Here is a 12,932-nt window from a genome sequence, read left to right on the forward strand (position 1 = left end):
CCGGAGGCCCCGGAGACGCGGGCAGCCGCGCCTCCCGCCTCAGCCACCCAACCGCCGCCGTCGCCATAGCGACGCTGCGCACAGGCCCACAAGGCCCCGCGCCCGTTCCCGGCGGCCCCGCGCAGGTGGCGGCGGGCGAGGGGAGCGCGGCGGCGCCGCCGGCGGAGGGCCAGTCCCGTACGTCGGCTGGCGGTGAGACGCGGGCCGCGGCGCGGGGTGGTTTCTGTCTGTTACAGCCCAGCTGGGGCTCAGGGAGAGCCGGGGCCGAGCGAGGCGCCGGGCCGGGCCCACTCGTCGCTGGGGCTCGTCGGCAAATGCGCGGCTGGAGCCCGCTGATCCCTCCCGGGTGGGGTGAGGCTGCGGCCCCGAGTGCGCTAGGCCTCGGTGGGCGAGGGAGCGGCGATGTGTAACGGCCCTCGAGCAAGCAGTGGTAAGCTGCCGGCTCCGGCTGTAGATTTGTTGCTGCCGAGGAGGCGGCGCTTGGGTTTTGTGCTTGTTTTAAAAAATCATTCACTAGCAAAACCCTTGTGAGGCGCAGCAGGCTTTGTGCTGAAAGCCGGTGTGCGAAGTCACATTAATTGGAGAATAAGCCTGTGAGAAGTGGCTGAGGGAGGGAGCTGGGGTTGGCTAGTTTGGAGAAGAGGAGGCTGAAGGGAGACCTTATCACTCTCTGCAGCTACCTGAAAGGAGGTTGTGGTGAGGTGGGTGTTGGTCTCTTCTCCCAAGTCACTAGTGATAGAACGAGAGGAAACGACTTCAAGCTATGTCAGGGAGGTTTAGATTGGATATTAGGAAAAATGTCTTTACTGAAAGATTGGTCAAGCATTAGAACAGGCTGCCCAGAGAGGTGGTGGAGTCACCATCCCTGGGGGGGTTCAAAAAACATGTAGACGTGGTACTTCAGGGTATGGTTTAGGAGGCATGGTGGTGTTGGGTTGAGGGTTGGACTTGATGATCTTAGAGGTCTTTTCCAACCTTAATGATTTTATGAATGCGTGGCACTGTCCTCCCGTGGCTCAAGGATTTTCAGACCATAAGGACCCATAAGGTTGCCCAGGCAGGTTGTGGAGTCTCCTTCACTGGAGACATTCAAAACCTGCCTGGACGTGTTCCTGTGCCCCCTGCTCTAGGTGTGCCTGCTCAAGCAGGGGTGTTGGACAAGATGGATCTCCAGAGGTCCCTTCTAACCCCTACCTTCTGTGATTCTGTGACCTGGTAGATGCAGCGCACTTGCTGGGGAAGGGTTAGTGCTTTGTCACAGCACCAGGGACTAAAGTTATGCTTCTGTCTCCGAGCTTGCTTTGCCCCTCGTGTAGCTTTCTGTGCTTGGAAGAGCATCTTTCTTGTATGCTCAGCTTTCTTCTGCTGGTTACCCTTGCCTCTTTTGTAGGTGGATCTTGAATCTTCTAAAATTAGTTTTTACATATTGAGCTTACCTTATCTGCTTGGATTTGAATTGTTTTATTTACAGTATCATTGATTGTGTCATTGCAGTATAACTGATTAGTAGCTAAACCCTTGGACAAGGGCTAAATGGCAGCTAAACCAGTGAGGGTGATGGTAGGTAACACCCAAATTTTAGCAGGCTTACTTGTGGCTTTTCTGCATCAAAATAGTGCTCAGACTGTAACATGCTGAATCTCAAAGGTTATCCATTCGGTCTGAAAAGTCTACATGGCCCAAGAGGCAACTGTAATTACCTGTGTCTCTCTCATTTTTTTCCAGGCTTCTGATCACCATGGCTGCAGTGGATCATTTCAACCTCTTGTACAGAGAGATCAGTCGTTCCTGCAATTTTTACATAGAGGCCCTGGCTATAGTTGGGGCTTGGTACACCGTCAGAAAATGCGTCTCTCTTGCTTTTGACACTTACAGCACACTTAGGTTGCATTTAATTCCAAAGCTGGGCGGCAAGATTGATCTTGTCAAGCGGTACGGAAAATGGGCTGTGGTCACTGGTAAGAGGCTGAAGCTATATATTTGCTTATCTTTACATAACATACTGTGCCAGTACTGTAAAACTTGCTAGCTTGTATTGCTGGGTGAGCTTTATGTCACAAGCTGGGGCCTGCATTATCTCAGGTTGCAAGTTGATCTGCTTGAACAGTGACAGTTTTTCAGTGCCTTACTAAATTAAATTCCTCATGGGATGGGCAAGTTCAGTGTGTTGACTGATGCTGGGAAAGACACACAGAGCAATTTTTTCCCCAAAATTGCAAGGTATACCCCAAATGCATACAAGCATAGATGTAGATGCAGAAATTCTTCAACAAGCTTTGAGTTATGTACCTCTGACATCCTTGCCCTTCATTAAGCTTCTACTGTAAGCTCTCCGCTGTTGTCACAGAAAATGTAAGACTTGTGTGAGGTGGGATTGCAGAAGGTTGCTACTGACAATCGTAGAAACACGGTGGGATGACTTGCACAACTGGAGTGCTGCAATGGATGGCTATAAAGGGATAGGCAAGGAAGGAGAAGTGGCAGGGTAGCCCTGTGTGTCAGGGGGTGTTTTGATTGTCTAAAGCTTAACGATGGTGTTGATGGGTAAGAATCAGGGGGAAGGCCAACAAGGCAGATATCATGGTAGGAGTCTGTTACAGACCACCCAACCAGGATGAAGAGGCAGATGAAATATTCTATAAACAGCTGGAAGAAGTCTCACAGTCACTAGCCCTTGTTCTTGTGGGGGACTTTAACTTAGCAGGTGTCGGCTGGAAATAACAGTACAGTAGAGAGGAGACAGTCTAGGAGGTTCCTGGAGCATGTGGAAGATAACTTCCTGACACAGCTGGAGAGGAAGCCAAGTAGGGCTGTTTCTATAAATACATTAGCAACAGAAGGAGGGCTAAGGAGAATCTCCATCCTCTACTGGATGCAGGGGAGAAACATAGTGACCAAGGACAATGAAAAGGCTGAGGTACTTAATGCCTTCTTTACCTCAGTCTTTAATAGTAATACTAGCTGTTCTCCAGGTGCCCAGCTTCCTGAGCTGGAAGACAGGGATGGGAAACAGAATGAAGCCCCCATAATCCAAGGGAAGTGGTTAGTGACCTGCTACACCACCTAGACACACACAAGTCTATGGGGCTGGATGGGATCCATCCAAGGGTACTGAGGTAGCTGGTGGAAGTGCTCACCAAGCCTCTGTCATTCTTTTATCCGCAGTCCTAGCTAAATAGGGATGACCCGTTGACTGGAGGTCAGCAAAAGTGACGTCCATTTAAAAGAAGGGCCGGATGGACAATCTGGGGAAGTACAGGCCAGTCAGCCTGACCTTGGTGCCGGGGAATGTTATAGAGCAGATCATCCTGAGTGCCCTCATGTGGCATGTACAGGACAAGCAGGCAATCAGGCCCAGTCAGCTTGGGTTTATGAAAGGCAGGTCTTGCCTGACTAACCTGATCTCCTTCTATGCCAAGGTGACCCACTTAGTGGATGAGGGAAAGTCTGTGGATGTTGTCTACCTAGACTTCAGTAAAGCCTTTGACACTGTTTACCACAGCATTCTGGAGAAACTGGCTGCTCGTGGCTTGGATGGGCTTACTATTCACTGGGTAAAATCTGGCTGGATGTCTGGGCCCAAAGAGTTGTGGTGAAGGGGGTTAAAATCCAGTTGGCAGCCAGTCACAACTGGTTTTCCCCAGGGCTCAGTACTGGGGCCAGTTCTGTTTATTATCTTTATCAGTGATCTGGATGAGGGGATTGAGTGCACCCTCAGGAAGTTTAAAAAGGACACCAATTTGTGCTGGTGTGTTGATAGGCTTGAGGGTAGGAAGGTTCTGCAGAGGGACCTAGACAGGCTGGATCAATGGCCTGAAGCCAACTGTATGAGGTTTAACAAGGCCAAGTGCCAGGTCCTGCACTTGAGTCACAACCACCCCATGCAACGCTACAGGCTTGGGGAAGAGTGGCTGGAAAGCTGCCTGGTGGAGAAGGACCTGGGAGTGCTGGTTCAATGGCCAGCTGAAATGAGCCAGCAGTGTGCCCGGGTGTCCAAGAAGGCCAACAGCATCCTGGCTTGTATCAGGAATAGCATGGCCAGCAGGAGTGGGGCAGTGATCGTGCCCCTGTACTGGGCACTAGCGAGGCTGCACCTCGAATGCTGTGTTCACTTTTTGCCCCCTCAGTACAAGAAGGACACCGAGGTGCTGGAGCGTGTCCAGAGAAGGACAAAGAAGCTGGTGAAGGGTCTGGAGAACAAGTCTTATGAGAAGCAGCTGAGGGAGCTGGGGTTGTTTAGTCTGGAGAAAAGGAGGCTTGGGGAAGACCTTATTGCTCTCTACAACTACCTGAAAGGAGGTTGTAGCAAGGTGGGTGTTGGTCTCTTCTCCCAGGTAATAAGCAATAGGACAAGAGGAAATGGTCTCAAGCTGCGTTAGGTGAGTTTTAGATGGGCTGTTAGGAAAAATTTCTTCACCAAAAGTGTTGTCAAGCACTGGAACCGTCTGCCCATGGAGTGGTTGAGTCACCATCCCTGGAGGTATTTAAAAGATGTGCAGATGTAGCACTTAGGGACATAGTTTAGCAATGGACATGACAGTGCTAGGAAACGGTTGGAGTCAATGATCTTAAGTCTTTTCCAACCTAAAGAGTTCTGTGATTCTATGACAATGTTGTCTTTATTGTTGTGGTTTTGAGATCACTATGTTCAGTGCCACGTGATCTTCAGAGAGGGACTATAATTGAAAGAACTGGCAAAAGAGAAGGCTGGCGCTGCTCTGACTTTCACCTTGGTTTTTTATTATCTATTATAGGTAGCACAGATGGTATCGGGAAGGCATATGCTGAAGAACTGGCAAAGCGTGGTATCAACATCATCTTAATCAGCCGAAACAAAGAGAAGCTGGAGGCTGTATCTAGAAGCATATCGGAAACTTATAAAGTGGAAACAGATTTCATAGTAGCTGACTTCAGCATGGGGCGTGAGCCTTACCCAGCCATTAAGGAGGCTCTGAAAGACAGAGAAATTGGCATTTTGGTGAATAATGTAGGACTGTTTTATTCCTACCCAGACTATTTTACCAACCTGTCTGAGGATCTGCTGTGGGACATGATCAACGTAAATATTGCTTCTGCTAACATGATGACGCATATTGTGCTGCCAGGCATGGTACAGAAGAAGAAAGGGGCAATTGTGAATCTTTCTTCTGCATCCTGTTGTCAGCCGACACCAATGTTGACAATCTATGGAGCCTCTAAAGTGAGTTGGGCTGTGATGTTTAATGGTATGCACTGAAAAGTAGATGCGTTATTAGTTGGTTGTAAACACATTCAGCAAGGATATAAAAATATACCTGAAAGTTTTCTAGCGATTTATTCAAATATCAGAGGTGAATGTTACATGTAATATGCAGTAAACCCTTTATCCTCATCAACACTTTGAACCAAAGTCAATGTTATTTGGGTTATGTGTGAACTGTGACATAACAGTAGTTCTAGGAAAAATCTTACCTTCCTCAGAGGAATGATGTGCAAAGCAAAGTGGTAGTCCTATGACCCACTGAAAGGGTCAAGAATTTCCTGTCTTTCTTCTTCAGCTGAACTGTGCAGACATACCTCAAGCTACTTACGCACTAGGGATTGGTAGCCAGTGGGGCTATACTCATGCTCAAGCCACTGCTGTCACGAGGGCTGTGGCCAAATCAAGCCGCTGCTTCACTGAACACCAAGGAGCGGAAGGCTTCTTACACCATTGTATGTACCATATTTGGGGAAAAGTGAAAAGAACTTTCCCCCACATAGTTATTCTTCCTGAGGAGATCCAGTCAATAATGAATAGGATGGGGCAGCTGGGTGATACTGGATTACACTGTATGATTTACTGCTGAATCCACAAAAGCAGCTGAGATTGTAGAAGGATCTCACCTAGATCCAGTGTCCAAACGCAAGTGGTTATTGCTCCCAGCTGTTGGTGGCTGCCCTCTATTGTAGCCTAACCCCTTTGCAGACTTGCTCCTGGGATAGCTCTTTTGAGTACTTCGTTTTGCCAGGCGAAAAACCAGCTTTTATTACTCCACGGTATAAAACTCCTTGCAGATTTTCTTCAGTGTGGAACCTGGCTTGAGAGTCCTGTTTCTGTCGCAGAGTATCACCCTGCCTTGGTTATGCTAAGCGTATGTAGAACTGCACTCTGAAGTAAAACAGTTCAAAGGCCTGAATGAAAAAGAACAGAACAAAACGAAGTGTACCAGAGAGTCTTCCTTTAGCTGCTATCATTAATCCAAATCCTAGATCGGCAATCCAGTTTAAAGGCTGACCTCTGTGCAGTTACACTGGCACAGAAGTGGAAAGAAGCTGCTCTAGCATCCTAAGCCTCGCTGTGCATTAACAGTGTATGGTGTTTGAAGTGGTTGGTTTGTTTTCCTAAGGCAGGTCTAAGAGCATTTGTAGAAGATGCTTTCCCAACAGTTTGCTGGGAACAGTGCTTTTGCGAGACCGTTGGGGAGCAGAAACTCATTCACTCACAAGCTGAGTCTAAAATGCTCGTTCTCCAGGATAACTGGCTGGGCAACACAGCAGTAGCTTCAGCATGGCATCAGTGTTGCTGCTTTAAGCTGACCCGTGCTCGTTTTGCTGCCTGTTTGGTTCCAGTAATCCCAGTTATTAGGCTTGTGCTTTTTTGTGTTATTCTGTGAAAGTAAAATGAACTAAAGGAGATCATACAGATGCACATAAACAATTGTTTTCCACAAGGGAGTTGCAGGAAGTAATTAACCTACCTTCTGGGGAAGATCAGTTGAGTATGAAGTTCACCCATTAATATATTAAAAAAATGGGACTTCATTTTGTCCTTTTGACAGTAATATGTATAGGTAGCTTTGAAATGTCCCCTGCAGTGCCCCCAAACTGAAGGTGTTTGTTTTAGATGAAATAAATGTTTCTGATTTGTTTTTAAGCAGAAATTGTCAGATCGTTAAATTCAGATCAGAGAGTTAAGCAGTCCCTTTGTCCTGCAAGTTATTGTACTGTTGCAGCATTTTAGCAAACAAATAACAAGATGTAGAAATGTCGGTAATGCTTTAGAAATGTGAATTTTTATACTATTTAGTTAAGGTTTTATTTTTTTTGGCTGATGTATAAAATATGCTACAACTCTTCTGTACTATTACTAAAGTTCTGCCCCAAGACTTGATTGGTGGTTTGTTTTGTTTTTTTTTTTTAAATGTCTCTTTCTGCTTTTGTCTTTCTAGACCTACTTGGACTACTTCAGCAGAGCACTACATTATGAGTATGCATCAAAAGGAATTTTTGTTCAGAGTTTAACCCCGTTTGTAATTGCTACAAAAATGGTAGCATGCAGCAGTGTTGCATCAGAGAGGTCTTTCTTTTTCCCTTCTGCTGAAGAATATGCAAGACATGCTATTTCTACTCTTGGGTTATCCACAAGGACTACTGGGTACTGGAAGCATGCAATAAAGGTAATAGAATTCATTAAACTATTTTGTGTTTGTCAACAGAAGTAAATAAGCTCTTTACTTTCTTAGGAGTCTGAATGATAACTGCTCATATTCTGAAAAAGTGCAATATATATTGTAGGACTTAAAGGCATTGTGCCATATTTTCTTAGTAATTCTGCTTTAGAAAATTATGCTCAGGCATGTTTATTTTTAGAATGAGAGAGTGAATCCAGTTCCTGCTTGAAATGCTCAGCAAAAATGGGGAAGAGACAACTTTTTATTCAAAAGCACAGAGTATCTCATTTCACTTGGGGTATTGCTGACTAGGCAAGCGTTTCACTGTCTTCTATGAACAGAAGTAGCTTTTTCACTCTTATTGAGCATATTTCTGCTTTGAGGAAGAGTGGGCAGGGAGGATGGAATAATAGCAGAAAAAAAGCGCCTACATTTTCATCCTAAGCTGTCTGGAAGCAGGTCCTCCGTATGTTAGGTTTTCATTTTTGGGGCAGACTGTGGGCTCCAAAGTAATTTTATGAACGCTGGTCACGTCTCATGCATCCTACCTAGTGGCTTACTTATAGCATTAGGTTGAGTAGAAGGAATTGAAGACTTGGGAAGTAGTCCAAAAGGAATAAAAGAGATGGGAAGGATTATGGCAAGATATGGCAATTAAAGGAAGTGGACAGTACTGCTGTTGCAAACTTGAACTAACCACTTCAGGATTTATTTGCAGAACCTAACTGTTCAGCTGTGGGCACTACTTCAAAATGCCTAAATATATTTACTTCCAGGGGGCTGAATTTAAGGTTTAGTTGCTGATGTTCAAGCAGGTTTTGCCTTGCGTTAGTAGTAATTTGAGAAACTCGTTGTTTACTTTAATGATTTATGCCTTAATCTGTCCCTTCCTTTCTTCTTTTCCTTTCCTCTTGTCTTCCTGTGCCTCTCCACAGTTCACACTGGGTGAGCGCCTACCTGAATGGATCTGGGCATGGTTTGCAATGTATTTTTCCAGAATCATACGCAAGGAAGCATTAACACGCAAAGTGAAATAGGAGTGTGCGGATGTTCCATGTAATGAGTACTATGTTCTCATCAGAGTGCTGAAAAAAAGTTTAGCGGACTTACTGTAACTTATCCATACCTTGCTGAACAATGTATATGTAACCTAGACATCAGAAGCGTGGATCCTCTCTGTATCCTTGTATTAAATAGCTCCTCTGCTGCTTTCCTCCACATCAAAGAGCTGATCTCGTTGAGGTTAGTCTCCGTTCACTACCTCTTCAAGGTATTTGAGCTGGAGCATGTATAGTTTTAATTCTGACAGTAAATCACTGTCTCTTGCATAGTGCTACATGATGTCAACCTGTAAAGGTGTCAGAATTTGAGCATTCTCCAAAGTTGCCAAAAATGGGCTGTTCAAAAATACAATCACAGTCAATTCTGTTAAGTTTCTTCAATATGTAGCTTTGCATAACTTTTCTGTCTTCTGACTGCACGTTTGTATGTTTTAAGTGCAAATGTTGTTGCTTTTGAATGATATTATTTAAGGAACTTCTCAAAATTAAGGTGTATGGCAAGGTACTGTTGACCAGGAGGTTGTTTAAATGACTGAAAAAGTCTTACAGTGCTGTAAAGGAATTTGGAGATAAGCTTGTATGCTTTCTTATTCCAAGTGTGAATGATGTTGATAATACTTCAATTATTGCTTCACCAGTCTGAAATATGGCTGGAGAATTGAATAAAGAATGTAAAAACACATTAGCTAAAGAAAAATAATGAATAAATAATGTTTTGATTTAAAAATACTGATTGGTTTTTCTAAGATAAAACTTACTGAAGTTTTGTTGCAGTATGATTTTGATGCTTCTGTTATATAAATAAATATGTTTATGCATATGTACTTTCTAGAAGTCAGCTGGTCTCATACACTGCTCATACGTGTTGCAGGCTCTACATCTCGGAGTCAGGAAAGCTGACCTTTCTGTGTATGCATAATTGCCACCTGAAAGAGGGACATGACTTAGGAAGAATGTTCTCAATCTTCTTGTATTTAATCATGGGCTTGTTAGTACTGCTTCTGTAATATATCAAACCCATGAACTACATATGCAGTATCTTATATACAGCAGCATGACTCTAGGAGCATCTTCCACCCATTTGTGCTAGTGTTTATTGCTTGAACATTACAGTGCGGCATTTCCTGATGGTGACAATGGGAGGTCAGAATGCTACACTACCTTGCTCCCTGAAATCCCTACTGGAGGGCATACAACAGCTGCTTTTGTGTTGCTGAATAATGCAGTCATGATTACAAAGCGGGTATCTATTGCTCCTTCACAGCAGCTCTGGACTGGTGATGTTAGAAACCGGAGTTCTAATAGTGATGTCTCCCGTGAAGCTTTTATGAGTAGGTTTTGTAGAGAGCAATTTAGTACTCATCCCCATTCAGTAAGAGACTCTGAAGAGATCTGCTTATACATAGCTTAGTACTAAGTTGTATCATGTGAAATGCTGATTAGATCTCTTAAAAAAAGAAATCCAGATGTTTAATATAGTGAAACTGTCTCCAGCCTCATGACTGAAGTACCCAGTATATTTGCTGGGCCACGTAGAAAGATACTGATGCTTGAATTTATTGTCCAGAGTGAAAATCGGGCTGTGATTTTTATAATGACACTTTGTTACTGTTCTGTTGCTGCAGCCCATATTCTCAGTTCTTCGGGGGAGGGGGGGAGGAAGATGAGGAGCAGTCAGGGGAGGGTATCAGGGCCAGGGACTCATTAAGTGGTTTTATCTTCCACTGACCCCAACCTCAGCTGGCCCCAAAAGCTGTTTGCTTCAGTTGCACCATATAAAAGTATGTATTAGGTGTTGCTAATAATGACGTGCCTGTAAATGGGATTTAAACAAAAACATTTATTTTCAGCAAGTGCCTAAATGAAAGCTAGAGAAATGTGAAGGTGTGGAACGCTTCCACTCCCTTCTCTCCCTCACGCACGTCCAGCACTACCTGCCCGTCCCTGTTGGTAACGTCCACATCTCAAGTTTTCCTTGCAGGGGTTAGACCCCACTCAGCTACAACCGAATGATCAGCTTCTCAAGCGACCTTCCTAAGAAGGCGCCTGCTGCTGCGCGGCCTCCTTACCGACTCCAGCAGGAACCCTGTCCTTCCCTCAGCGCCGTTACCGCGCCGCCATAGCGGCCCACCGCGCATGCGCTGTGCCCCTCCCCCCTCCCCGCGCATGCGTCCGCCTCGCGGGCCGCAATGGGGCTCTCGCGAGAGCGCTGTGGTAAACAGTGCACAAAATGGCGGCGGCAGGCGCGGCGGCGGCACTGTGAGTGCTTTGGGGGGAGAGCGGGATGGCGGTGCTGCTGCTTCTGCTTCTTCTGTGCGCGGGCTGGAGGGGAGCGCTGTGTTGTCAAGTTTTGGGGGACGCGGAGCGAGGCGGGCAGCATCTGAGCCTGCAGCCCCCCGTCGCCGTTCCCGGTGCTCGCTCCCCCTCGTCTACGGGATTGCTCCCTCCGCCGCCGCGCTCCGGACAGCTGCAGTGCGGAGCCATCTCCGCTCCCCGGCTAGCTGCCGCTCCCCCATAGCTTTTCCCGGCCGTGGGGCAGGTTGGGAGTGCCGGCGCTGCCCCGCACGGCGCCCGGCTGCTCTTGGCGGTGCGACGCTAACGACCCGCTCGCCGTAACGGCACAGAATAGATGAATTTACTCGTGCGGTGGGCGGGAGCAGCGGCCAGTGACCCCCGCCGTGGCACGGGCAGAGCTCCTTGCGTGGGGTGGCTGCCCGCCGGCCCGCGGCCGCGGAGGGAGGCTGCCCCGGCCTCCGTGCCGGTGCTCACTGAGCCTCTTTCGGCCGGCGAGCTCTGCGGAGTTTCCATTGCTCGGTCTGGGGTCCCTTCACTTCAGAACAACCGGGGAGTAACTCCAAGCCTAGCTGTTCTAGGGAATAGACAAGTTAGCGAGTTTAGGTTCCCGTCCCGCTCCTCACGGTAAGAGCGTTAAACACAATGAAGCCGTCAGAGTGCTGTTCTTACTTTCCCATGTTCTTACTTTACCCATTTTAGCATTGTGCTTACGTAAAATCTGTAATCAGCCATTAGAATGTTGTGTTTGCTCATTTGTGTAATTGTTTTTCTTATTTTATTGCTTTAGGTGTAATAAGCCAACAAAGTGATAAGGTAGGCAGAGCTCAGCCAAGGTCGGCAGTCAGTGCACTGCAACTGCCTTGTTAAGGGGCGAAGAGGGAACTTTGTAATAACGAGCAGTTCACAGTCTATCACGGTGTTGTCGTTCAGCTAGAAATAGAGAGGAATTCTGTCCCTGTTATAAGGAAATACTTGAGAATGCTAAATAAAGTTAAATAAGAATGAAGTCATGGCTGTCACATGCAGATTTGGTTCATTATGTTGTTGTGCTCTGAGGTCAGCCCACCATTCTCCTAAATAGTGTGAATCCACTGATATGGCTCCTACTTTTCAATGCTGGTTACTCCAGCAATGTACAGTTCTGCGGTGCTTCTCCATGTGGTGTGACAGACCAGATGGCAATATTTCTCTTCACTCTTTTAATGGCGCTTTGTTTATCAATTGCTGGTTAAATGTTTGGAATTTTAAAAAATTATTAGCATTGCAATTTTTCTTGAATGTGTCCTGTACCTTGGAATGTAAAGGGACTTCCCCTCCATGAGGAAAGCACTTTAAACACCTTCCTTTACCTTCATGTTATTGCATCTGTAATCCCGGCCCCTATTTTCTCAGGTGCCCATGTTGTAATAACTCACATTCCACCTCAAGAATGTTTGAAAGACTTTTTTAGAACTGATTTTCTCTTACAAGCACAGGGACTGAAAGTTTGCTTCCTGTAGTATCTGTTCTCCTTACCAGCAGTTGGCATAGAGTTTGAATTTGATTCTCCTTGTGTAGAATGATGTATCATAGTAGAATTTCTATTTGCCACATTTCTGACTGGAAAAAAGCCACTATGCTTTTTTAAGTGTCTGTGAACACTTTTTATCGTGTTTATTTTTCGTGCATTACTTTTTCATTGTCCTGGGCCTGGTGTGTTGTTCTCTTTGCTGCTTTACACAAAGGATGATAGAGTTTGGTTGTCACTGTTGCTTTTGTTCTATTGTCAGGTTGATGCCTGAGACTTGAGTGTTTGTGAAAAATTACTAAATGAAACACATGAACAACTTTTTCTGTATTATTTCTAATACTAACTGCCAAAGGTATCTATTTTCTGTGATTTTCAGGCTATACACTTGCACAAATGTGAATCTAATTATTTTCTCTGTTGCTCTGCCTTACAGGTTGGCTTGCAATCAGCTTTGCTAATTCTTCTAGGGAGTTAACTTTGCCATCAGAAATGGAGCACAGCTCACCTCAGCTACTACATCCTGAGTGACCGAATCCTTTAATACAAAATGGAGAAGAAGCGTAGAAAGAAATGAGCCTGTTTATAAGGCTTTACCTCAAAAGACCATGAAATCTCTGCTTACTTTGGACAAAGCTTTAAGAATATTCAGTTGAT

The 12,932-nt window shown here is 45.7% G+C and overlaps 1 protein-coding gene across 3 annotated transcripts; it reads left to right on the plus strand.

The window, feature by feature from the left end:
* Positions 1 to 42: 42 nt before the first annotated feature.
* HSDL1 (hydroxysteroid dehydrogenase like 1) lies at positions 43 to 12,796 on the plus strand. Of its 3 annotated transcripts, none has more exons than XM_064459310.1 (5): positions 43 to 192; positions 1,726 to 1,958; positions 4,755 to 5,200; positions 7,191 to 7,418; positions 8,348 to 9,297. In XM_064459310.1, the coding sequence occupies exons 2-5, from the start codon at positions 1,739 to 1,741 to the stop codon at positions 8,447 to 8,449; spliced, it is 996 nt and encodes a 331-aa protein (XP_064315380.1). In that variant the 5' UTR covers positions 43 to 192; positions 1,726 to 1,738; the 3' UTR covers positions 8,450 to 9,297. The 3 variants fall into 3 exon arrangements, with proteins under 3 accessions (XP_064315380.1, XP_064315379.1, XP_064315378.1); XM_064459309.1 differs by lacking the exon at positions 8,348 to 9,297 and adding an exon at positions 12,712 to 12,796 and having other exon boundaries at positions 68 to 192; XM_064459308.1 differs by lacking the exon at positions 43 to 192 and adding an exon at positions 530 to 701.
* Positions 12,797 to 12,932: the final 136 nt, after the last annotated feature.

The sequence above is a fragment of the Phalacrocorax carbo genome, chromosome 8 (genome assembly GCF_963921805.1).
Source record: "Phalacrocorax carbo chromosome 8, bPhaCar2.1, whole genome shotgun sequence".
NCBI lineage: Eukaryota > Metazoa > Chordata > Aves > Suliformes > Phalacrocoracidae > Phalacrocorax > Phalacrocorax carbo.

Coding starts and splice junctions, on each gene's coding strand:
- HSDL1 (XM_064459310.1), top strand. CDS start 1,739: ATGGCTGCAGTGGATCATTTCAACCTCTTGTACAGAGAGATCAGTCGT. Junction 1,959..4,754: donor AAAATGGGCTGTGGTCACTG/GTAAGAGGCTGA, acceptor TATCTATTATAG/GTAGCACAGATGGTATCGGG. Junction 7,419..8,347: donor ACTGGAAGCATGCAATAAAG/GTAATAGAATTC, acceptor GCCTCTCCACAG/TTCACACTGGGTGAGCGCCT.